The sequence below is a fragment of the Sesamum indicum genome, linkage group LG3 (genome assembly GCF_026168435.1).
Source record: "Sesamum indicum cultivar Baizhima isolate 11 linkage group LG3, ASM2616843v1, whole genome shotgun sequence".
In the NCBI taxonomy this organism is placed as follows: Eukaryota; Viridiplantae; Streptophyta; class Magnoliopsida; order Lamiales; family Pedaliaceae; genus Sesamum; species Sesamum indicum.
In genome coordinates, this window is record NC_142659.1 from 16,410,416 (window position 1) to 16,437,272 (window position 26,857).

The 26,857-nt window shown below is 33.9% G+C and overlaps 4 protein-coding genes across 6 annotated transcripts; 1 reads left to right on the top strand and 3 right to left on the bottom strand.

Annotated features, from left to right (window-relative positions):
* Positions 1 to 4,422: 4,422 nt before the first annotated feature.
* On the bottom strand, positions 4,423 to 7,468 carry LOC105157845 (protein indeterminate-domain 7). Its single transcript, XM_011074341.3, has 3 exons — positions 6,494 to 7,468; positions 5,986 to 6,382; positions 4,423 to 5,694 (listed from the first exon to the last, which is right to left on the bottom strand). The coding sequence occupies exons 1-3, from the start codon at positions 6,696 to 6,698 to the stop codon at positions 4,575 to 4,577; spliced, it is 1,722 nt and encodes a 573-aa protein (XP_011072643.2). The 5' UTR covers positions 6,699 to 7,468; the 3' UTR covers positions 4,423 to 4,574.
* Positions 7,469 to 10,743: 3,275 nt separating this feature from the next.
* LOC105157760 (Metallo-hydrolase/oxidoreductase superfamily protein) lies at positions 10,744 to 15,537 on the bottom strand. Of its 2 annotated transcripts, none has more exons than XM_011074228.3 (12): positions 15,268 to 15,537; positions 14,872 to 15,002; positions 14,640 to 14,752; positions 13,574 to 13,615; positions 13,219 to 13,274; positions 13,049 to 13,125; positions 12,554 to 12,673; positions 12,398 to 12,474; positions 12,257 to 12,320; positions 12,096 to 12,146; positions 11,910 to 11,958; positions 10,744 to 11,423 (listed from the first exon to the last, which is right to left on the bottom strand). In XM_011074228.3, exons 1-12 carry the CDS (start codon positions 15,452 to 15,454, stop codon positions 11,305 to 11,307), a joined length of 1,086 nt encoding a protein of 361 aa, XP_011072530.1. In that variant the 5' UTR covers positions 15,455 to 15,537; the 3' UTR covers positions 10,744 to 11,304. The 2 variants fall into 2 exon arrangements, 1 of the variants encoding a protein (XP_011072530.1); XR_002286869.2 differs by having other exon boundaries at positions 11,402 to 11,423; positions 12,096 to 12,149.
* Positions 15,538 to 16,239: 702 nt separating this feature from the next.
* LOC105157761 (nucleosome assembly protein 1;2) lies at positions 16,240 to 19,739 on the bottom strand. Its single transcript, XM_011074229.3, has 12 exons — positions 19,532 to 19,739; positions 19,394 to 19,437; positions 19,218 to 19,313; positions 18,246 to 18,338; positions 18,047 to 18,131; positions 17,819 to 17,880; positions 17,554 to 17,738; positions 17,278 to 17,455; positions 17,126 to 17,169; positions 16,797 to 16,983; positions 16,670 to 16,684; positions 16,240 to 16,578 (listed from the first exon to the last, which is right to left on the bottom strand). The coding sequence occupies exons 1-12, from the start codon at positions 19,599 to 19,601 to the stop codon at positions 16,510 to 16,512; spliced, it is 1,128 nt and encodes a 375-aa protein (XP_011072531.1). The 5' UTR covers positions 19,602 to 19,739; the 3' UTR covers positions 16,240 to 16,509.
* A 2,033-nt stretch (positions 19,740 to 21,772) lies between these two features.
* On the top strand, positions 21,773 to 25,000 carry LOC105157762 (uncharacterized). Of its 2 annotated transcripts, none has more exons than XM_088879242.1 (7): positions 21,773 to 21,969; positions 22,071 to 22,272; positions 22,444 to 22,484; positions 23,488 to 23,651; positions 23,759 to 23,861; positions 23,954 to 24,123; positions 24,201 to 25,000. In XM_088879242.1, the coding sequence occupies exons 2-7, from the start codon at positions 22,118 to 22,120 to the stop codon at positions 24,768 to 24,770; spliced, it is 1,203 nt and encodes a 400-aa protein (XP_088735368.1). In that variant the 5' UTR covers positions 21,773 to 21,969; positions 22,071 to 22,117; the 3' UTR covers positions 24,771 to 25,000. The 2 variants fall into 2 exon arrangements, with proteins under 2 accessions (XP_088735368.1, XP_088735369.1); XM_088879243.1 differs by having other exon boundaries at positions 22,094 to 22,272.
* The last annotated feature ends 1,857 nt before the right edge of the window (positions 25,001 to 26,857 follow it).

Here is a 26,857-nt window from a genome sequence, read left to right on the forward strand (position 1 = left end):
GTTAAACTAAGCGGGACTCAAAGAAAATAATTAATAATTAAGAGAATTAAACTTCAACGAGTATAAATCATGTTGTAGATGATGTTTGATCCTGATATTGATTTCGCTTGATTATTGGCATTATTACCTCGTGATTTCATGAAACTGAGTGACAAATATCATTGATTAGTATTATTGAAATTGCACTATAAAAAAAAAATACTGGTTGATTGTGGGCATGGAATGAAATTAGTCTTCTGTTAAACGTGCATATATGTGTATATATATATATATAGACTAACTAGTTAATACTTACTGAGTTGGCAACTCATCTATTTGTCATTTTAAGATATAGATCATAACACAGGTGGGTCAACAATGACATCTTAAATTGAGAGCTCTAGCTACATAGACACAATAATATTATACCAAAAATTTAATGTACTATTTTACTCATTTGAGGTTTATATAAATATTGATGAAAGATGAATTATATTTTTTATTTTTTTTGAAAAAAGGTAAATTTCATAAATGAAAAAAATGAGGTATAATACAACAGTCTCGTATGATATGTTATCCTCGACAGGCCAAGGGATACACCATAATCTATAAGTGCACTAGAGCTAACAGAGCTAGGAAGATTTTTGCTAAGAATACATAGTCTGACATCCTCTATGATTAAGTTAGCTAACGTAGCCGGCGACCTTGAAGTGTGCTCGAACCGTCTCATGTTGCGTTCCCTCCAAATGTGGTAAACGCATGTCCCAGGTAGCGCATGGTATGCCATGTTAATAATGTGTTTACCCCTCCACTTCCTAGAAGCCCATTCAATATCCAACCGCCACTGCCTGTTAGGCCAGAGAAATCAAATACTTCGTCTGATAATAGTCAAGCAACGTCTACTATATTGACACTGAAAGAACAAAATGAATTATTTTATAGGGATAAATATGAGTTTGTTAAGATAACTGAATATGATTGCGGAGGGAGAGTCAATTAAGGGGCGGCAGTTGACGGCTAAATATACACTTTTATATTAATGAATGAGGACAATTTGAGTAAATAATCAAATTCCAGAATATGAATTATTATCAAAGTAGAAAGTCTTTATCGAATATAATGTAATATAGTACCCAAATAAATTGAAATAAAATCAATAAACCGCTACAGTTTTTTTTAACTAAATAAATATATAATTATTTTTAGTATTCTTGTACCAAAAATTCGGAATAAGGTCCTTAAGAGTGAAGACCAAAGAGTTAAATACGACTCGATTCTCTCAGCTGTAAGTTTACAAAACAAATTATAGAAAAACTTTGATTATAGCCCTCTAGTGCTTAAATTAGGTAGATCATAGAAGGAATATAATAAAAAGTTATAAGAATATTCGGGTAGTAAAAATTACACATATCGCACAGAGGACGTATCTATAAATTTCTCCCAAATATATGATTTTATGTGAACTATAAATACCAAAATGATCGAATGGTCACGATGAAGTCATATATATTAGGATTTAATATATAAGAAGGAAAAATTATTAAAATCTTGAATTAATAAAATGAATATAAAATTTATCTGAATATCATAATTATATTGTTGGGAGATATTAATATTATCTTCATAAGATATACCTCATATCAAGTATTTCTGAAAATTTAAGATTCAAATATATAACCTAATTAAAACTTCTTAATTTGGAATACATAATTTTCGAATGCACATTTTTATAAATCCATGACAAAATTTAAATAAATTAATAGCCGTCCTACATAGTTAATTTAAAATTTTGGGAGGTAAGGTTGTGAAAGTGAAGGTGTATATATATATATATATATATATATATATATATTGGGGGGGGGGGGGGTAGGGGTATAGTGACAAGATAAAGGGAGTTGGGCATGTCATTTTCAATGTAGCTAGCCTTGTTCCCACCTACCACAATTTTGCATGTGAACTTTTTAGCCTACACTATTATTATTATTATACAAATAGACCTACACCTTTCATATTTTTTTCTTAATAATTCACCTCTACTTATCATTATTTTGGATATTTTCCATCATCATTATGTTTCCTTGCAAACCATATAACCAATTTGTATGCTGTTTTTGGATGATTTTATAATTCTTTTTTTAATATTTAATATAATATTAATTCACAATTTAAATTGTGGAGGTAATATTTTTTTTTTTTTTTGTCAATCATAATTATTAAAACAATGTGAAAATTTGTAAAAAGCGAAGGAATGGTGGTGGGAATTTGGGAAAGTCGAGCTGATAGGGTGTCTTTGTTCGAGCCACGATATAAAAAAGAAGGAATATTTGATACAATTAATATAAAATCAAACATCTTATAAGATATATAACGAGCTTATAAGATGTTTCTATTTGTTTGCGGACATAGAATTATATATATAGTTACATATTCCATATAATAGAAAGATTCATTTCTGTTATCACCCACCTCTCAAATTTAAATAAACTATTTAATGAACATATGCTAAATTATTAATTAATTTTGAGTAAAATGTGTGTTATGTAGAGTTGACATTGGCAAATTGTTACTTGAGAAAAATGTTATACATCCATCCTTTTATTCTGCAAAAAAGCATATTGACCGTTGATTATGATCACTTACTTCCTTTTGTAATATTTAATTTTTATTATCATATTGATGATGAGATTCAGGCATACATACATAGGGATAATAGAAAAAGGCAACACTGCAAGAAATATATAATTATATATATATATATATATGTTGATGTAGAGTACAGAAAAATTTAAAAAAAAAAAAATGGGAAAAAAGGACAGCTTTATGGGGGTTGGGGGGATTCTAGGGATTGGATCCCACTTGCACCCACATGAGGAGTCAAATAGCATCTCTCCTTTCTGTTTTGCAAATAAACAGCAAACTATTACCATGTTTTCAACTTACACATTTCAAGATTCTCTTCTCAAAGGATCCTATGCTTCAATTTTAATTTCCCACTTCAATTTATACATATATATATATATATATTAAGTTACTGATTCAAAAGTGAAAAGTTTGATCATATCGAAAAAAATTATACGTATATATTAATTTTATATTATTAGAAAATAATTATAATAATTGGAGTGACCAATATATATATAATTAAAAATTTAAGATTTATGTATAAAAAATTACAAGACTTGGGGGGCCTACCCCTCCCAGGGATTCCACTTGGATTAATCATTGTTTATTTTACGCGTATATGTATATTCGGCGAAATTACATTTTTAGTTCAAAAAGATAGGAGATTCAATACTTTTTTTAATTATCTATTTTATAAAATTTTAAAATAATCTCAAAATTGAAAAAATTTGCTTTAAGAAAATTTTAAGATAGTCCCAAAATTCAGAAAATTCAACACGTTTTCTCAATTTTAAGACCATTTTGAAATTTCACAAAGTTGAGTACCAAATGTGTCGAGTCTTTCAATTTTGGAATCATTTCAAAAATTTCATAAAGCAGAAATTATTACTCCTATCATATGGAACGAAGAAATATAATTTTGTCATGTATATCCTCATATCACTCCTTTCATAAGCATCTTGCTAATATTATACAGTTTTTAAAAAATGATCAATTACATAATAAATACTATAGTATATTAATAATTTACAATATGATGGGGTTCGAGTAAGAATTTTCGATTCAAACTCTTTGTTGCAAGGGGCTCGATCAAGATGTTTTTAATTATATATTTAAAGAACATAACCAATTATTAGTGTAAGTATAAGGGAAAAGTAGGATTTTAGTCCGCTAAGTATGCCTAATTTTAATTTTAATCCGATAACTATGTCCATTTTTATTTAGGTCCAGTAACTTACGAAATTGCTTACTTTTAGTCCTTTGGCAGATTTTCGGACAATTTTACCCCTATGAGTGCATATGGACCAAAACTGCCTTTCAAAAGGTTCATATGGGTAAAACTGTCCGAAAATCTGCCAGAGGACTAAAAGTAAGTAATTTCGTAAGTTACTGAACCTAAACAAAAATGGACATAGTTATCGGATTAAAATTAAAATTAGGCATACTTAGCGGACTAAAATAATACTTTTCTCTAAATATAATAATGAAATAAATGCAAGAATATAAAATTGTGTGATGTAAAAACATTCTCTGCTACTCTTTGAGACTGAAAATTACAATTAATGCATGATTTATTTATGATGATGAGGAGAAAGATGTCACCATCCTAGAATGGGTTGATTCCCTTTCACATGACCACCTATCATTTAAGCTTTTCCAGTTTCATGCAAATCTATATAGGAACAAGTGCAACATGTGTTACCAGAATTCAAGAAACTAATTATTCATGAATTAATTACTTCATAATAATTGCACATTATTACTTCATTTTTTTTAAAAAAAAATTACGTGGGGATTAATCGGAGACGAAAATTGTTAAGCTGCAGCAAGAAAACATTTGAAGAGAGTTGAGATATATATGAGCTAGGGTTTCAACTTTGAACAGTAGTTTCTCCCCATTAAGAGGGAATTAAACAAAAGTGATCAAAATTCAAAAAGAAAAGGGAAATTGAAATCAAGGGTCCTCAAAAGATCTAACCTTGCCAAGATTTTTGGGTTTGGTTCTGATCCTCATTACAAGCATTATTGTTCATGCAATTGCTCAAACCAGCTATGCTTAGAATGTCACTTTGAGATAAAGGCCTTAATCCCAAGAAATCTCTTGTCATTCCTTCACTGTTAATCCCTGCAGCTTCATTGCTGCTATTTCTAGTGCTAAACTGATCAAGGGTTGCATGAAAACTCAAATCTTGGTGATCTTTTTTTGATGGGTGATGATTGATCAAGATTCCAGCAAATCCCATGTCTTCAAAACTTGATTCTTGATCAAATCCGGTGTTGTTGATCATCATATCATGAAGTAGAGAAGGATGATGATGAGGGGGAGGGAGAGGGCCACCTGATGCTGATGCAGCTGTGGCTGGAGCACCGCCTGTGACTGGAGCAGCTTTATTCCCATATGAAGACAAGCCATTGATGAACTCATCACGTGAGGACGACAAGTTTAGACCAAAATTACCAGTTGTTCCACTGTGAGAAGAATCACCAGCAGACACGTGAGCTTGGTGGGGTCTGATAAACATACCAGCAGGTGATGGGCATTGGCTGCTGCTTTTTGCACCCATCTGTGCTGCTTTCTGCAGCAATGCAGTGGCAGAAATGTGAGGAGAGGCTGCAGCTGGTGGTGGTGGTGGTGGTGGGGTGGGGGGGTGGGGGTGGTAAGGGGGTAGGGTGGTAGGCCCCAGGCTAGTAGCAGTAGTACTGCTAGGGTTAGGGTTTGCATTCTGATTATGATGATCATGATTTTGTGAGAAATCTTGATTTTGTTGAAAATCTTGGAAGAGGGATGATGATGATGGGGCAGTGAGGTCAATGGGTGTTGGTGGACCAGGGTGTGGGACCATGGTTGGTGGGCAAGCTAGCCATGGTGGGATCTCTGGCCTTAGGCAGAAATTTTGCTGCTCTTTCTTGACTGAAAATGGGAGTTCATGATTTGCACTATTACTGAACTGGGATTGAACTTGTTGGAGGTTTATGTGATGAGATATTGCTGAAGATTGAAGTGGGATGTTGTTGTTGTTTCCGGTTATTGATCTTGCACTTTCTTCTGCTAGAGCATCACAGAAAGCCCTGTGCGTGATAAAGCTATCCCTCCTGCAGGAAAAACAAAGAAAAGAAACCATATTTATATGTTAAAAATCAAGAAGAAAAAACACACTACACACAGTAAAGTCCAGACTAGCTATATCTTCAGTCAATTGACTCTCTCTCTCTCTCTCTCTCTCTCTCTCACTCAAGATAATTAGTCCCCTAAAATGAGGATTAATTCAGAGAAAAAGAACAAAATCGTGTTTCTCAATTTCCAAATTCCACAGCCCAGAAAGAAGGAATTAAAAGGAACCAAAACAAAGAAGTAACGAAGAATGAATATGATGAGTTCTGGACCTTGAGAAAAGGGTTCCACAGTCACATCTATACTCCCTGGTGCCACAAGTCTTGGAATGCGCTTTCCAATCAGATTGAACAGCATACTTCTTTGAGCATTTGTCGCATTTCCACTTCTTCTCCCCATGCTTTCTGCAAAAGTGTTTCTTGATCCCTGTGAGGTCCCCCAGAGCCCTGGATGGATCATGGTGCACACAGCTTGTTTCTGGGCATACATACACTTTCTTCCTCACCTCTTTGCTGTTTCTCTGCTTCAGCTTCCATGGCAGATTGTGCCCTCTTCTATGCAGCTGCAGATTCTGATCCCTTTGGAACCCTTTGTTGCAAATCTCACACACAAATCTGTTTGTTGCTAAGAGTGTTCTTGGTGACAAAGCTATCACTTCTGCATCAGGGTCTGCTCTCCAAGAAAAACAAGAATTATACTTCTCTAACTCATATATATATATATATATATATATGTGTGTGTGTGTGTGTGTGTATTTTTGTTGGGGGGGGGGGGGTGTACCTGGATGGCCTGGTTGATTTCTCTTCTTCTTGACTGGTTGAGACTGAGGCTGAGGTTGATTCAATGGAGGGAAATACTGAGGAGGATACATGTTGTTGCCACCACTGTTGTCATTTCTGTTACTGGAAGAAACACTTGCTTCACCAGAGGCAGAAGTCAAATTGGACATGTTTTCTTCGGTCTGAATTAGTGCTAAACCTTTCATCACTAGTTCTTGCTTGTTTTTAGCAGCAGAGGGGATGTGATGTGATACATAATTAGCAAGAAACAATCCAACTGTTGTTGCATCATGGGATGAGAAGATAGATCTTAAGTTGTTGGTGTTGAGTTTAAGACAGGATATTTTGAGATCTGAAGACAAGAATACACTGACCTAGAAAAGGGCTAATTAAAGTAGGTGAAAAATGGACAAAGGAAGGTGGAAGAATGAGGTGGTGGTGGAAGTGGGGAAAGAAAGAGTTCAATTTTGTTGCTCAAAGGTTTCTTGTTTCGAACTCTTACAAAAACCTTCAGCGGCCTCCTTCCTCCCTTGGCAGCACCCCAGGAGACAACTTTTGGGCTTCTTGAAAAAACAAAAAACAAAGATACATAAACAAGAACGAGAGAGATTTGAGAGAGAGAGAGAAACCAGTCCAGACTAATAAACCCTTCTGCAACAAGTAGCTATTTCCCCTTCAAGTTTGAATGTTTATGTTTGCTTGCTAAAACCAAGAAAATCCAATTATAAGCATGCATGTAAGAACAAAGAAAAGAAAAGCCATATATCATCTTCTGCACACAAACACAACCCCTTTCTCTCTCCTCTCTCTCTTTTTCTGTGTGTTTGATGAGAGAGAAACACAAAGATAGAGGTGTGGATGAGAGTGAGAAGAAAACCCTCTAAAATCCACCACCCTCATCCCAAACAAACCCCACCCCCTAACAAAAAAATAAAACCCACATCTCTACGGCTAACTCTGACGTGCACTTTCTGTCTTTACTTTTGTTTTCTTCTCCAAAACCCCATAAAAATCCCATCTTTCTTTATACCTCACTTATATGCTTTACAACCAAGTTCAACCCCCCCCCCCCCCCTACCCCCAAGAAAAAAGAAATGAAAAAATGAAATACTTTTTGAAAATCCCTATTGCACACCACCTTTCCCTTCTACTATAAAGTAACTCAAAAAGAGCCCACCATGTAAAAAAAAGAGACTTCGATTTCTATATGATTTCTACGTACATAAAAAAAGAAAACATTTTAATTCAAATCAAGTCTCGTCATATCTGAATTAATTATATGACAAATACGATACATAATAAGTGCAATATATTGCTATAAAATTAATTTGATTATACCAAATCTCAATTAAATAAAAAAAAATTCCATTCTTTTTTTTTTTTTAATTTTGGTAGTAGAGTAATAATTCTTAGCATGCAGTAGACCTCTCTCTCTCTCCTCCTTTCTCTCTCTCTAAATTTTTACAGCGTACATGATTGAGTCATTGATTAAGGCCTTTGGGACAAATCCCATCACTTACAAAAAGTTTATACTATTTATATCCTCCTTTTCTTTCGAGAAGCGTGTTTTATTCATTTTTCATCTAAGTTGCTACTAATTACAATTTTTAGTCATTATGGAATTACTTGCTGACATTTCATTTTCATCTTTTTGGCAGGTGACAATCAATTTTTGGGCAATATTCATATTTACTTGATTCATTTCATTTTTCTCCAATACTTGATAACTATTATTTGTAATTATTTAATTATTTGAAATTTCAAGAAAAGTATGCATTGATTCTTTAGGTGTGAGGCTATAAAATAGGTGACTACCTCTACCGCTTAAGTCAGTAGGCTGTAAGAATGTTATGATAGCAAAAGTTGTATCTGGTGTATGCAACTATTTATAAATTTCTTCTATTTGTACAATCTCACGTGAACCACAAACACCAAAATCTGTACATATTTAAGATTTAAAGTACATCAACGTCTGATCGTAAAGATATTAAGTGAAACAAAAAGTTCGTCTTAAAATCATAAATACTCAGTAGGTAAATTTGAAACGACCTTCATAAAATATCATCAATAAATAATAAAAATTGAGTATATATATATTAAAATAAAATTGTTGTTTTGTCATTATCCTGTCTTATTCTTCAACTAGTGACATAGTTTTTTGAAATGGGATCTTGCTCGATCAACCCCAAGTATCAACATGCTCTTCCACCTCACTTGTCCTAATAAAATATTTTTTTCTAATTAAAATAATTAATATATGAGACTAATTAGTTATGGGTCTTATTATTATACTATCTATACTAATATATATATATATATTAAAAAAATAAATAAAGATCTATCACACTCACAAATAACAGTTAGTGATACCGTCTCATCAATTTTTAAATATGTTAATTATATTCTTAATTAGATAAGTTTAAAGATTAATTATAATTTTTTTTTTTTATAAAAACGACTCCACGGTCCTTTTAACATCACCCCATCAATTCTTTTGTTGTGTCGAGAATATCTTGCATTATTTTTTTGAATATAGTTGTTACTTTTTTTTTCTTTTTAAAAAAGCTTTCTTGTCACCAATAATATAAATGGTGGGGCTAATTAATTAATTAACCTAAGTTTGATGATTAATAAATTAAAGAATCAAGTCGTTGAAATAGAATAATTAATTTGAATTAATTTCCCAATAATCATATAGACAAAAGAAAAGTTGGTAGCATGGATTATCAATGAGATAATGCATGTTATTAATTTAAAATCACATCATTAATCACCTTCTTAATTATATAATGTGATTAGACACGAGTTGCATCACTACCAAATATTGATATCTCAAAAATACAACACATAATTATTTAGATTTAATCAATCTTATTAGACTCGATTGCATCACTCAGCACATTCAAATTCAAATATCGATTTAGTACATTGATATTTCTAAATCAACTAACATGTTTAAAGAAAATTGATTACTGAGAAACTACTATAAAAATAAACTAGACATTCACATTAGTAGGATGCAAATCCACAACTTTTTTAGCTATAATAAATAATTTTTTCATAGTGCAAGAGTTAATTTTTTGTATCGATTTTATTTTAATTATGATTAATAGTAATTATTTATTTTTAAATCATAACTATTAATATTATAACCAATAATATTTTCTTCTTGTGTTTGAAAAAAAAATATTTTAAATGAGTTTATATTAGAAGAATGTAGGATGTGAAGTTTTTTATAATACGAGATTATCCAAATAAATTCAAATAATTGGTCACGAGGGATTTAATTTCCTAACTTTGATAAATCGATTCGAATATAACTTACTCAAAATTATCTATATAATAATAATAATTTAAAATTTTAAAATATTTATTTAAAGAAAAATACAAGTGAGCTGAAGTTGGACTCCTCCTCAGAAGTCAACATCATCAGATGGGCCCAACAGGAAAGAGCATAGGAAGGAGTCTCTGAAGTGGACAGTTGGTATTTTTATTTTCAGTTTTCAAATTTTTAAAGTAAAATATATTAATTTAATTTTAAAATTCAATATAAAATATAATTTTATTAGTTAATTCAGACACTTTTTTATTTTCGATTACCTACACAAAATTGTAAATTTATATTTTTAATTGAAAATGAGTCCACCAATCTTGACCTCTCCTCATCTTTTTTTTTTTAATTTACTTTTTATTTATTTTTTGTAAAAAAAGTCGTCGCTCCTAGAATAGTAGATTGCACGTGTATCCCATGCATATGTACATACCATACATGTTTATTCAGATTAATTCGCGTACCCAGGTATGTTTGTAACTACGTATAAAGTTATCAGTTCAGCTTGTTAAAACGATAAATAATTTATTTAAATTTAAAAAATAGAAAAAAAACTTAAATATTTTAAAAGTCCAATGTATATTTCACTTATAGAATACATATTTTTTGAAGATATTAATTAATTCTGATTTATTGATTTATGTCAATTTATGTGAATAATATTTAATTAAAAAAGTGATTTAATAAATGTATGTAGAAAAATAATTTGAATGAAAGGAGGAGGCAGGATGAGGATGAGGATGAGGTGGGGTGGGGGCATAGGAGTTCACGAGGGAGCATGAAAAGAAAAGTAAAGAGGCCCACACCTGATTGAGAAATCAGTGGACCTCAAGCACAGTACAAATTTCATTAAAAGTTTGATATGATTTGTATCATTTTTTGAAGGGGCCTTAAAAAAGAAAATAAAAAAGGACAAAAAATAACAAAATAAATGCCAAAAAATATATTACATTTGTTTCTTGCACAATGCCAAAATAATATATCATAATTTCTCAACTCGAATCCGATATGTGGACACTCCTAAGACCGTTGCAGAAGTTGTTACACGTTCGAATAAACTCATATAAAATAAAATAATTTTTTTTTAAAAGAAAAAAAGAGAATTAATTTTTCATTGCACGCCTTCGCTCCAAACAAGGGCGAAATGGTCATTTCACAGTAATGGCGTGGCAAATCCTGGGGACAAGAATGTATGACTTCTTGATAAGAGGAATCTGCAGCTGAGATATAAGCCAATAGAAACAAAGGAATTTTGGTAGCTAATTAATATTTATTTGCAATTGATGAGAACATCTCTCACTATCAACTTCAATTCCAAGTTCATGACCTTTTAAGACAGCATAAAAGATATCTTAGGATGAGCTTTCCAGAACGAAGTACCTCAACACCATAAGGAAGATGCTCTTCAGAATATGATATTTTCATGTTTAAATGACAAGGAATGAGGCTGAGAATTGCAAAAACTTGAGAAAGTAGAGAGTCTATAGGGTTACTCGTAGACGGAGCCCGTCGTAGCTGAGTTGCACGTCGAGGCCTTCCGCCTCCTTCAACTTAACGAGGCCTTCGTTGACTTTGTCATGATCCATCAAATGCATCATACCTTCAAAAACACACGGAAAATATCATCAAATGGTGGTTGGAAGACATGACTGTGTGGTTTCAGCACATGTCAAGAAAAAATTAGTGATCTTGAAAAATGATATCAATAGTCTTGTAGTCGTGATATATTGAATATTTTCACTTGCTATCAGGTTTTCATGGTGAAATTTATAATGCAACATGACTGTATGGAATGCAGAATAGTCTTTTACAAGCAAAGGGTTTTCCCGTAATATGCTCAAATCTGGTGAATGTCATGTAACTACTCGTATGAGGTTCGTCAAATGGTATTGTCAAATCAGTAAATCATGATGCGGTAGGTCATCACCGACTTACTCAATCAGATATTAGGGATGACATGATGAAAAAGTCGGCATAAAAGTCTTTAAACAGCGAATCAAGAACTAAATGGTACAATCAATAAATATTTAGTATCTAGAAGAAGAAAAAATGGAAAAGATTGGCCTGTAAAGAAATCAGCGCATACCAGTGAATAGTGTTCGTTTGGGTCGGATTTTTCTGACTTCCTCTAAAGCCTGAGAAATTTTAAACATGTTCATTAGCAGGAGCATTAGTTAGCATTCATCAGGGATATGCTAGCCTAAAACTTGTTTGTATCGATCAAAGTTGGAACTCAGAAGGTTTCGTGTAACAGTAGAAAGAAACAACTTACTCTTGGAAGTCCAAAATGAGTTGAAGAAGATCGATCTGGTCTCAGGGCATCCTACTTGTGAAAATTAAACAAATTGATGACAGTGACAAACACAGCCTAACAAAAAGAATGAAATTCTATGTATGTGTATGTGTGTGTGTGTACAGAGAGAAAGAGAGAACCATAATAAGGATTTCACAATTCTCGAGAAGAGGATAAGTATCTTCAGGTATTTCACTAACATCACTACAAGCACAAAAGGAAAATGAGTCAGACTCTTTACAGAGAAATAGATAAAAGTGCAAGGTATTCAGAACCATTACCTAATGTAACAAATATTGCCAAAACGAAAACCTAAAGAACGATAACCACGGCCATGCCATACCGGTAAAGGAGTGAACTGCAAGATAACAATACAAAAGAATAAAATACTGGAAAAAGCAGAAGCTGGGCATGTCAACAAAACAACAAATTCTCACCTGAAGATCATCTACTATGAATGGTTCTTCTTTTATTATATTAAATTGCAATGCTGAAACGGCAGCCCCAGGTATGATGGCACTTGTATCCACCAAGTAATAGTGAGTTTTCTTCATCACCTGAAATTATATAAATATAGTCAAGCTTATGTCAAGTTAGAAAAATGGTCAGACAAGATTGGTTTGACCCTCTTAATACTGAACCCCTGTGGAAAATCTCAAATGATGAATGGAAATAACTCCACGACGAAGCCCCAATGATGAATAGAAATTTCAGTAACTTATCAAATGAAGCGTGGATATTACATAAATCCAAAAGCGCAGTCATGGTTTTCACAGAGAAATTACATTCCATCACAAGATCTACAGTTTTCAGAAGTTGCTGATAAATGCCAATAGGAGAAGATTACACCAAGTTGTCCCACTCATAATGCGGCCAGTCAAATAGCATCTTAAATTTGACTATCCAGTGCAAATTTAGAAAAGAATAAGGACCTCAAAATCACGCTCTGCTGTATAAATTGGAATGGAAGGCTGAACATTGTTTGTCCAATCACGTAGATCATCCAAACCTGAAAACAAACAAGGTTTTTTACATACAGACTCACGCTTTTTGATGATTTCAATCATACATGGAATATATCAGAAGTAATCGTGTCAGAGACCTCCAATTGCATCAGCATGAGAATGAGTAATAATAACCGCATCAATTGTTCTTATCCTGACAGAAATTCAACTAGTCACAAGAAGGAACTTACATGAGAATATAGAAACTTTGTACATAATAATCGGTCAAAAGCATAACAAATGGAAACCCCTTAAATGTGGCTCGGCAATAGGAGTTCCCAAAAGCATTAGCTACTCCAATAATAAAATCAGAAAATGCAAAGTGAACGCAGTGTACAAATAATCATTCAGTAATATGAAGCAAAGCCTGAAACTTATTTTGCATGTGTGGAAGTATTATAATTGTTGTAGTACATAAAATAGCCCAGAGATAATGAACTTATGTTAGCTTACCCATAAGTAGGGAACCACTTCAGAGCACTATGGTAGAAAAACCTGCAACAGGTAAGCACAAAGACAACTTAGTTGATAGCATATGCTTCACAGCAGAAATTATTGAATGCCAATTCAACTCAGTTCAACAAATCCTTATCCTATTCCAAGCAAACAAAATGAACATAAAATGTATATCCCTTAATTTACCCTTAAGTTTCTCATCATTCTCTCAAAGGCAAACATTGGCCCGAATAGTATGCCAACTCAACATGAGTTCTGGTAGAGATATATTCTCCATATGAGAGGTTTGGTCATAGACCATCATCAGGCCTATCTTCACCATATAAGTATCTAATGATACGCTTAAGTCTTTTAGTTTCAAAATGTGATGGATGATGAAGCTTCCATCCTTATCATAACAGATTTATTTTCCTCAGTTCAGGTTCCACCATGAACTTGACTGTTTACTAGCATTATGCCAAAGCCTTCTCCTTAACAGTATTGATTTTGCAACTATTATGTACCTTAAGGATATTATTGTTACTGTGCTAGACATGACTACATGTATTCTATATTGCCAAGAGGCTCATTTTGAAGAAATCCATGAGTGGCATTTGTTATAATCCCCAGCCAGCTTTTGCATTTGGTGCATGTAGTAACTTCAATATCATTGAACTCGAGAACAATCACAATTTCAAGTCCATCAGATAGCTGATCTTCAGACAATGTGTCTATTATGTGGAAAGAAAAACTTGCTTCTTTGTAAACTTAACCAACGGATCAAACTCAAAGCACTGTAGTGATAGGCATTCTCATTCATGAAATCAGCAAGAGGAAAACTCCAAGATGGATGGATATTCCACATCTTTTCAGCCATCTCATCCAGAATGAAAATGTTGAAGCCGCCAAAGATAGATGAACACTTTTTTCCATCCTTCCAAAGAACGAACAACATGCAAAACAGATTGACCACACACCTTAAATATGAGGCCTCACTGACATATTCAGCTACTCCACTTCAGAACACATACGTATAACAAATAAAAAGCCTTTGTCCCGCGTTTGCAAAAGGCAAAAAACTTACTTGCCAGCATCAATAAGAATGTTACATTCTCCAGATGGCCTGGCGAAGCGAACAAGGAGGCTTGTGTTAAGTCTCCTATTTTTATTACCCGGTTCTATAGCCTTGGAGCAAACCTATTAATCAAAATAGCAAGTTGCTTAGATTTCATCCTCATTTCTGAGACAACAGCCATCAACTGAGAACTGATGAAGGTTCATGCATGTAGTAAGTTTGAACAAGTCTACAGGCTTACTGGACATTTCTTATCAGGATTGGTGAGGCAGCTCACACGTGGGATCCCTTCACTAGTTCCAGTTCCTACGAAAATGATTTCAGATTGATCAACAGGAACCTGTGCTCCTTCGCCTGAATTAGTCACAAAACCTGTAGAACTCCCACGTAAAGTATAACATTGATCAAGACAACCAGCTAGAGAAACCGCTTAATGATATCAGATTAAGCTCAACATCACATAATAGTGAACTATTCGGCTAACAAAATTAATCAAAAAAGCAAAACAGGACAATCAAAATCAAACATCGCCCCCACAAAAGAATCAAAGGCTTGACATATTGGATGCATTAACACTTTCATATCAATAAATTCAGAAAGATTTACAACAGAAATAATTGGGTATTAAGATACTGACCGGAATGAAGGGAAGCTCGGAGGACCCGATTCAAGCGGGACGACCCGTTTCCTGAAATGGAAAATGGATCTTTCCTAGAGAAGTAAAACGGGTATGCACTGCGTGCTGAACGGAGCCACGGAGCAGGACCGGGGCGTACAACACCGAACGCGTGAGGTACAACCATTTGGGATTTTTGCAGACGCATAGACAGACGGAGGGGTCTTGCAGGGAGAGGGGACGGACCAAATATTATCAGATTTGGCCCCAAAGTTTCACTAATTACAAAATAGAAAGCATTGCTCATATATAGGGTAATTTCTTAACTTTTTTTTGTTAAAAATTGCCTTATTTTGTTTTCGTGGAAAGGCAAAAGAATATTCTGTAATAAGATTACAACAAGCTTCATTCAAATTTATCATAATTATGAATATTTCTTTATTACTTTTAAAAATTTATGAATACTATTAAAATTGATTATCATCTAACAAATTCAAATTCCATTCATGACAGTCCATTGTAAGAAATTATTTGTTAAATTGTCATTAATTTTTCAAAGAACGAATATTTATAATTATAATAAATTTTAACTTATATAATATATGTAAAATGTAACAAAACTATGATATATAATCTCTTATTCTCAATTTGATTCATTGATGAGTTGATCAAGTGAAATTGACTTGACTGACTCCGTCGAATCACTTCATTTCCTTCTTCTATGTATTTACATATGGACCACCTTTCTTCAGAATTTTCAACACAAGAGCAGATATGTGATCAAAGCAGTACCTTCATCATAGTTCCAATAACCAAAGGGATTTTACCACATTTTGCGTTATCTTTACATAATCATTTTACTTATCATATTACAGCACACCAGGCAAAACTTTACGCATGAACCAAGAAATTAATACGATCACCGGGAAAACATGAAGTTTGAACTTGAAAAAGTGTCTTTGCCGTGAATGAGGGGCGGGGGGCGGACGATGATTAAAACAAACTAGACTCATATACATAATCCATCAGCAAACTATGTCCAGTCGGTGTTTTACAGAGAAAGGAGATTGGATGAGCTAAAACCAAATGAAATACATGCTCAAGTAAAGCTCGGAACAAGATGATTCCACTCAGCAACCATAGAAAACCAAGGCCAGAAGTAAACAAGAAACAGAACAGGAGCGGAACGAACTTCAAATTCATGGAGACAATAAGAAGGAAACAAAAACGATTTCAGCATCCTGTTGCTACTGTCTGCAAATCTCACTGTTGCTTGCACTCTGGAGGACGTTCCCCCGGTTGACCTTCCCCAGATTGTGGTCTAGTGCTTTTCTGTGAACAGTGAAGACATTGTAACAAATTAGTAAACCACACCTAGTAGACACAAATACACCACAAGTAGAAGTTGAAATGATAAATGCACCTTTGGTCCAGAAGGCTGATAAAGTTTCCAGTGAAATGACATGCCAGAGACAGAGAAAAGTGAGCATCCAAGAAACAATTCGGAAATTAGAACCAAAATTCTAAATTTATTTGCCAAATAATCTCACCTTCTTCTTTCCCTTGACCTCCTCTTCATCCTCATCATCGTCCTCGTCTTCATCCACTTCTTCACCGTCATCCTCATCATCATCCTCATTATCATCATCATCTGCCATATCAAGTTCATCACCTTGAACAGCCTCTCCAGTGAACCATGAAACAGCCCGAGGGATTATTTTATCGCGAATTGAGGAGCTGCAGCACATAATTTTAGTTTGAAGAATGTCAACCATTAAAAGACAAAGCATAAGCTACTAATGATTCCACCACACAGGAAATGGATGAGATCCAATTATGTATGCATCTCCCTTACAGGAAAATAGAGCAGGAGACTCACCCAATTTCATAGTCTTGTTCCATCAGATTTTGGAGTTCTTCAGCCTGTAGGAACATATTGCCAAATAACAAAGGCAAAGTTAAGCGGGTTTCAAAACATTTCACAGCTCCAAGTTTCTAGCAATAAACTAACATCATGAAATGACCACTTACCTCATCCTCATCAATTTCATCTTCATCATCTGGAATCTCTGGTGGGTTAAAGAAGTTGAAGAAACTGTCGCATTTTTCAGTTTTTATAATTGGTTTCGCATTTTTCGCCCCCTTCTTTGGCTTTTTCTTCAAAACCTTTTGAGTCAAGCATTTGCCTGGATACCATTCAATCTGTGTCCTGAAAGGTATCCAATACAAAATGAAAAACATATTCAAAATTTGAAAACAAGACGTTGAAAAACTCGCTGGAGTGCCAATATAAAATAACCAAGTTACCCTATTGCCTTCTCTAGTATCGGCTCAACGTCATCAATCATATGGTATGTTTTTGTAAGTACAGAATTCTTGAAGAAGGGATTGGTATCAAAGAAGAACTCGAGCTTAAAACCCTTGGGATCATCAATCTTACACCACTTGATATCCTTTAGATACTTTAGAGCCTCTTCATCGCGCTCTGAGATCTAAACAAAGATGTATGAAGAGCCTTCAGATCAAGATAAATCAGATCGTGAAGTAAGAAATAGTGTTTACAAATATCAACCTCCTCAGACAATATGACATTCGTCTTCATTGCTGTCAGCCAGAATTCAGGTACACCTTTACCTGAGATGAAGCTTCGACGGTAAGTAAGCTAACCAGTTTACTTATCAAGGACCCAATAACAAAAAAACCCTAAAGCAAAGCAAGAAAACAAAGGCGCATCATAATCTGAAATTAGTATCACTGGTGATCGAGCTAGGAAAAAGGGAGGTGGCAAGTCCTGCTACACCTTCATTTGCTTGGGTCTCTCCCTGTTCCTTTGAAGCTTCAGTCACTCCTTCCACTTCCACAATACCATTCACAATCTCGAACCTCTGCACTTTGTTTGGGAAAGGAAATCAACAGGAGGTGCAAGAGTGCCAGATAATGCAACCTCAAAGCGGAAATAAGCATGCGAGAACTGTTTCTGCTTATAGAAACATCCTTACTTTTGTATATAATGGTTCATAAAGTTTCTGGTATTTAGCTTCAAGAGCTGCTCTCTCCTCAAGAAACTTTCCCTCTAGCTCGTCATGTTGGCTCTGTAAATAGAATAACATGTTAGACCACAACAAAAAAAATTCCTACAAATGTCCAACAAACATATACGTGCCATTTGGCGCAATAGTATAACAAGTAATGGATAAAGTTCAAACAGACATCAAAGCTTATGTGATCGAGTCTTAATCGACAAAAACTTCAGTCACAGTGCAATAAAATCATTTTACCATCAGATTATCAGAAGATATATGTTTTCACTATCCATGGGCCTGACTATCACAGTGCTGTAAGTGGCCCCACTTCTCCACCCTCTTCTAGTATGTTAACATCTGCAATTTTTTCATGCACTTGTTTACTAATTTGAGCAACCAATTTTCACCAGAGCTAACTCCTTTCACCATCTCTGCCAGCTTTCACCAATCGGCAGCCATCAGTTTATCAGATATTAACACCCTTAATTGAACGTTCTTTAGTACAACTTCATATAAAGAAGCTCCAGCTCCAAACTCACCAGATGGCAATGCAGTTTCGTGACAGTCAAATCATGCAGCCGAGAGCGGAAAAGGAAATACGCCTTACAAAAGCAAAAATTGCATAACAGATAGATTGCTTATCTCTCCTTTGGTCTATGAACAATCAAAGCAGAACTCTCTATCTACCTTTAACACCATAATCAGCATAACCAGATCCAACTTCAAAATATGAAAACACAGAATTTATACCACCACTCATTACACACTAACAAATATACTAAACAAAAACTTGAATAACCATGATAATCAGCAACGAACACAGAGGGCAATTTCCAATTACCCCCATAATCAGCATAAGAAGATCTTTACAACACAAAAACACAAACAGCATCCCGTGGACGGATAACATAACGTCAAAAAACACATAAAAAAAAATCACCAAAAAACCTGAATCTCCCTCAACGCCTCGACGCGCTTCCGCACTTTGGGTGACAGCGTCTCCATAACGTCCGCGTGCTGCCCAGCCAAATTCTGCAGCTTATCCTACAAACCAAAAGCCAGAAACTCCCATCGGCGCGCCGAAACGTAAAAACCCGAAACAGAAACCAAAAAAAATCACAAACCTTAAGGGCATTCACTAAACCAGCACGATCCTCCGCACTCAAAGCTGCACACAAAATCAATATGGCACACCACAATTCAAAAACTTATCACCACATCTTGACACACACACAATCAGGAAACAGAAAAGAGCGGAGTACCGGCGGCAGCGGCTGGGAGGGAGGAGTCGAGCTCGGACATATCGAAGCTGTCTTTGTCGGGTTTACTCATGATGATTGATTCCCAAATCGCGAGAGAAGGGAAAAGGAAATCAAGAAACCTAGAGAAAAAGGGGAAATTGAAGAGAGGAGGGAAAAACTGGCCCGTGGACAGGTAGACGAGAGCTGCAAAATTATTAGTTAGAAGCTTATAACGACACAACCAACTCAACTCCACTCCCCTTTAAGTTTCAAATTTTCATATCACCATTTTTATTAATGTTTTTTATTTATTGAAATTATAACTTACTTTATTATAAAAAAAAATAACATCAAATTTTTAAAATAAGTTGATTAATAATTGAATTTCAAGTTTAAAATCATAATAAATTTGGTCTTTAAATGTGTTTAACACGAAAAATTTGCAGAAATTACATATCAAATTGGGCTCTTATACATTTCTCATAAACTACGTCAAAGCCCGTGGTATTTAATCCAACATAAGTGAGTCTAAATTCAGCTCATATTTGTAAAAAGTGGCCTCCACCACATAGAATACGAATATACGACACATCACGTCACTACATACATACAACAAATTCAAAAAACTAAAGTTCAAAACTTTCTGTTACGACGAAACTCAGTAACCTGCAAAACTTTAACGTCTTTTTTGACATCAAACCTTCAAAGTCTATACATTACATTTTAAGACAGCTTATTATATTCTCCCACAAAGTACTTTGGAGATTATGCATCCACCCAAAAAATTATGTTTCAAGCCTCGTATCAAATTTGACGCGAAAAAATCAAGGGATAATTTTTACTTAAGAGATTGTAAAACTTTTATATGAATTTATAAAATTTATTTTATCCATATATTTCGAATCTCATAAGTCTTTTTTGCAAGCTCGAAATTTGTGTGGACAATTATATTCTAAATTAATTAAATATTTAATTATAAGTGAAGAAAGCAATGGGCAATTTTCGTAAATCGATATCGAAAGTATCATTATTAATCAATATATAGTATATAATTATTTACATTGTAAGAGTACGGTTCTAAAACTATCGTATCTACTGACATCTAATGTTGTAGATTTCAAGTTCTTTTCAAGTGCATTTGAATGAAATGATTTAAATTTAAGAAAACATTTTGAAGTAAATAATAACTAGATATTAAATGCAATTGAAAATTCATCACTATGCCATAAAAATATAGTTCAAACTGAAAACTAAAATATTTGAAAATTTTTATGATGTGATAAATTTGTTTGTATGGACTTGAAATGTTGATATTTCAAGATTTGGGTTTTGAGTTTGATATTTCATCAAAATTGCATGTATGAAAGTATGTTGCCAACTAATTTTCAAAAGTCAAAAACAACCCAACCTACTCATTATTTTTTTATTTAATTTTCTACACATCCTTTTCCAACACAAAGGACTTTAATTATTATAACACCTTTTTTATTTGATAGATGATTCTTTTTGTTATTTTAAATAAAAATTAATTCAAAAATTGAAATATAACACGAAATGTACCTTTCGCCAAAAACAATTGAGATATTGCTATAATTCGAGTGACACAGTATTATGACTTGAATGCAACTTGTACTGCCAGACTTACGAAATCAACAAGGGTGGTTGAGTGAGCTTATAAGCTTTTTAAAACATCTTATAAAATGTGATAAAATATTTGATAAATATTCTAGAAAAATATCCTATGTGCTCTAAGAATAGGGTGTAAAAAGCTATAAGCTCTTTAAAAAGTGTTGTCAATTTATTTATAAGATATTACATAATTTCTTCAAATTAATCACAAATCTGTTGTTACTAACATCTTATAAGTTTCATGATTTTATTTTATATATAAAATTATTTTACAATAAGATATAGCATTTTATAAGTTATGAAAATATCTTATAATTATAATACATGGTTAATTTTGAATATAAAATTTTTAATATAAAAAAATAAAAAAAGCTCGCAAAAAAATATAGCTTCAATTCAGCCGGCTATAACACAATAAAAGAATTAATATAATAGTGTCAAAAATCGTCTTTCTTTTTTATAATAATATTTTTGAAGAGCTTTATTAGAAATTCGTTGGTGGGCCCAAAGAGAATGGAGAAAAGGAATTCAGCCCAACAATAACATAGGCCCAAGCCCAAAGAACCATCATCAATACGTCGCCGTTTGGGGTGATGTGATGCTAGTGTACTATAAACAAGGGGAAAACAAGACTGAAAACAGTAACAAATTTAACAATCCCATCTGAAAGAGAAAATCAATTTTGCAGAAAAAAGGGAGCGAAAGCCTAGGGTTTCGACAACCCTCAACAAAAATTTCAAAACGACACCGCTGCTGGAAGCTCTTTCCCACCTTCTTCATCATCATCAAATCATCAAGGAATAGAAAACCCTAGCTAGCTATCGGGTTAGGTAATTTATTATTATCAGGTTCAGGTCTTTGTTTAGGGTTTCCCTCGAAAAGGTATGAAAAGGGGTGTAGAAATGGAAGAATAATCTTTATTTATTTGCAGGTATTTTGTTTTCCTTTGTATAGGTAGGAATAGAACAGAATTCACAAATGGATTATGGTGTACCTGAACAAAACGTCGCCGTTTACGGCGATGAGGAACCGCAGTATGAAGGACATTACGAGGCAGAAGAGGGAAACTACGATTCAATTGATAACATAGATGATAGTGCAGGCATAAAGCACGATTCTTCGTCGTCTGCAGGGTTAGTTGTGTTAGTTTAGCTTGTGTGGTCAGGTCCATGTTAGATTGAAATGCTTTGATTAGTTTAGTTTGTGTATTATGAGACGTGAGGTCGAGGGTTTGGGTTCGATCCCCAAGAAAATAGAGGGATGTGAAAAAATTGTTGTAACTGTTGGTTTTTTTGTTGTGATAGAAAACTTTTCGTTGGAGGCATTGCTTGGGAGACTTCGGAAGGTATAATATGCACCTCCGCATTCTGTGTCTCTTTTTCTAATGTACTAAGATTAATCTTGTGCAGGATTGAAGTGAGAAATAGTATGTATTCTTTTGTCCTGTTTAATGTTTTCATGGTTTCCTAGTATGTTTAGATCTTGGGAGATTGTAATTAAAATGTTGAACTTGCTAGTATATGTTTCTTTAGCAACTGATCATTCTCTTTTAGGTTTGTTAGTTCTCTTCATGGTTTCTGGGGTTCTATTTGAGGTTTATGTGCTAAATTACATAATTTTTGGGCTACTGTGTTACGGCGATTAGGTTATGCATTTGCGACTCGAATCCAGAGTGTTAACATGAAACCAATAGAAACAGAGATACTGGTGGTTTTCTATGAGGCCTCACATCGAACTTGTTTTTTATTAGAATAATGTAATTTATTTGTTTGATTGCGCATGTGTTTTCCAATTTAACATATATTACAACTGCATGTTTACAATTTTTTGTGCTACTATGAACATTCAAACTAACACTACTCCCGTATTTTCACAAAGAACAAGTCCCTTTTCCAATTTGTCTTTAGCTTTTTCTTTTGTGTTCTATCAACTCTCTTCGTGTTTTCCTGATGGAGTGTATTGTAGATTCTCTTTACCTTGTGTAATGTAAGTCGGCCATAAATACATGTACATTTCTAGATAGTTATTACAATTTGATGTGTGATAGTATGATTCAATTGGGGTGATGTTTAGTTATCATTAAGTTCTACATAATGGGGAAATACCAGTTAAAATGCAAATTATAGCTTCAAGTTCAACTTCAAGTGATATATTTTGTGCAGGCATGCTACAGGTCATTAAGTTTTTATTATTTATGTTTGGCATTGTTATTCCTGCATCCATTGGTGGGCAATAAGTGGGCAATTACATGATGTTAGTGAAACTTTTTGATTGGTTGCATCCATTGGTTGGCAATAATTATGCAATTGTTTTAATCTTATATATGTCGCCACTGCTATACTTTGCAGAGTCGTTCAGCAGGTACTTCAGGAAGTATGGAGAAATTACAGATTCTGTAATAATGTTGGATAAAATCTCTGGAAGACCTCGTGGTTTCGGATTTGTAACATTTGCTGATCCAGAAGTTGCTGACAAAGTTTTACAGGAAGACCATGTCATTGATGGCAGAGCGGTATGAATTCCTTGATAATATAGCCAACAGCACCATGATTTTTAGTGCAGATCATAGTTTCTTATTGGAAAACAATTTTAGGCCTTTCGTTTGAACTTATGTATCAGGTAGAAGTAAAGAGAACAGTTCCTAGAGAGGACATGCAAGGCAGAGGAGTATCAAGGACAAAGAAAATATTTGTCGGTGGTCTCCCATTGTCATTAAATGAAGGTGATTCTTGCCTGACATCATTTGAAATTTTCTTGCCAGTAGGAAATTGAACTTTTCTTGTTGACCAAATTCTACATAATATTTTATCATAGATGACTTGAGGGAATACTTCTCTTCTTATGGTAACATTGTGGAGCACCAAATTATGCTGGATCATAAAACTGGTCGGTCCAGGGGATTTGGATTTGTAACCTTTGAGAATGAAGATGCTGTTGAAAAGATATTCTCTGATGGTCGAATGCATGAACTTGGTGGAAAGCAAGTGAGTATATGACATTCTCTTACCTTTGCGTTTATGGCATAGTGAGGTAACATGGCATCTATTTTTAATATTTACAGGTTGAGATAAAGAGGGCTGAGCCGAAAAGATCTGGTTTCGATCATTCATCTGAAAGTCGGCTTCGTCGTGGTGGCAGTAGTTCAAAAGCTTCTGGCAGCTTTGCTGGTGGTTCAGAAGGTTTTGGTGGTGGTTATGGTGGTAAAATGGGTAGAGGCTATGGCGGTTATGGTGGCTATGGAGGGTATGGGGGTTATGGAAACTTCCCTGGAAATTATGCTGGTGGGGCTGCAGGATTTTATGCAGGGTATGGTGGATACGGGTACGGTTATGGATTTGGCGGGCCCATGTATAGTGGTGGTGCATATGGAGGTGGTGGTTTTGGAGCTCCTGTAGGTTACGGGGGAGCTGCTGGTTATGGTGTAGGTAAAGGATATACCGGAGCTGGTGGTGGTTATGATGGTGGTAAAGGCTTTGGAGGTGGTGGCAATGGTGGTGGAGGATATGGCCCTGCAAAAGGGTATGGTGGTGGTGGTGTTGGCGGCGGTGGTGGTGGCGGCGGCTACGGAAGCGGTAAGGGGTATGGGAACGGTAATGCCCCTAGTGGAAGGTTCCATCCGTACCGAAAGTGACGATTTCTGCTGATCTCTAGGCATAGATGTTTAATTTTTGGTGAAAGTGTAGTAGTGATTGTGCCAAGTAAAGTTGCCTTTTTTTCATTTTCATGAATCTTAATCCTTTGTTTAACTGTGCTCTGGAACCACTGGATGGTTGTATGTCTGGTCCTGAGATAACTAAGCTGCTCCTTGTCTTTGCAAGATCAGTGATGCTTATAACATCTCATCATTTGTTATCCTTATAATTGGCTACTTCTGTTTGAGGGAAGCTTCTCATGATGTTTGATTAGTGGTTCTGTAACTTGGATTCACATAAAATTTTGCTCATTTTCAATCTTTCATTACCACGTATCAAGATTTAGAGTTACTCGTTGATATTTGCACTATTGGAGAAACAAGCCTTGTGCAAGATTTGACTAATTATGAACTATATTTACATTTTGTAATTCTTAAAACTTGAGGGTAAATTGTAATGGATTTTTTTTGAGATTTGTTATATTATAAATACCTTGTAAGTAATGGCGGTTTGACAAATGCTCTTTCCATTAGGTTATCATGAAAAAGTATTTTTTAAATGATTGTTAATATTAAGAGTGTTTGTAATTTTTTTAAATAATAAAAAATAATATAATTATGATAAATTTGAGGGAGTATATTGAAATTTACCCAAAAATTAACGCCAAGATCATAATTATACTGAATGATTATGATTCTTAAGTTGCAAAAAGGTTGAACGGAACAGATTGATACTTCCTTGTCCAAAAAAAAAAAAACTCTAAATTCTTCAAACATAATAGTCAAGAAGACATGCAATGGGTCCCCGCCACGTGGTGAGGTGTGGTGTACAATGATCTTCTGCAGTTTCACGCGCCATCATGGGAGGTCCCCTCGACGTCCCAGTCAAAACTATCATTACTGTGAAAGCAGATTCTGGCAGTGGAACCCACCGCCCTCCGCCCTTTTGGGTTGGGAAGGCTCAATATCAATAGCTTTTAATTTTTGAATTAGTATGTATGTACTTTAATTAGAGCTACTTAGATTTAGATATTAAATGGTTATGAATTATTAAATGAAATAATCCTAAAAATATACCAATGTACTAGACATGGCCACTGGTCCTTCTCACAATCAATTTTTTTAATAATTCATTTAGATAAAAATTAATAACCCCAAAATCTATATCTATATCATTTAAAAAAAAAAAAAAGCTTCGTTGTCATACTAATATTCGAATATTCAAATTTGTCTTTAACGACTTAATTTTTTTAATAAAATTTAATCATAATAGCATTTTAATAATTTTTAGTGAATTTAATAAAATACCCCTCAAACTTCTTCGACTTTCAATATTTTCATATTATTTGAGTTGATAATTAATTTATTAATAAAATATTAATTATTTAAATATCTTTGCACATATATCGAGTGCACCATGTGGTGCAAGTCTAATGAAAAGAAACTATTACTTTTGGTATGACCAATACCACATTGATAAGATGTGGAATTTATGGAGAAGGGTAAGAATTAAATGCATTGAAAATTTCAACATTTATTGGATGATTCTATCTTTGGTTTAAAATCTTATTTATTATTATTGAGTGTGATATACGTTTTCCAATTTATTTTTTTACAATGTCATATAATGTATTTGGATATTTTAAATAGACATTTTATTATTATGTCAGGGATGGATGGGTTTGGAGTAAATTAGGACACATCCATAATTCACATCATCATAAGCTCTAGACTCTTCAGCTCTTGCCTTCAATCATTCAATTGACTTTGCTATTATCATTTTTATTTGTTCTTTTAGATATATAAATGTAAATATTAATGTAATAAGCAACAGTAATTTTCAAGTTTTTAATTGATTTCTATATATAGAAACTTATAGTACAGATCCAATGCAGATCATTTATGAGTGTATTGTATTTTAAAATTATATTTTACTTTTCTATTGATAATTTCTTATATTTGATGTAAATTAAATATTTTGAAAAGATATATTTTTCTTTTGTGAATATAATATTTATTTGTTTTTGGTAAATATCAAAGTTGGTTCATTTAAGTTTGTGTTTAGAATTAGGTTAGTCCCTTAAGGT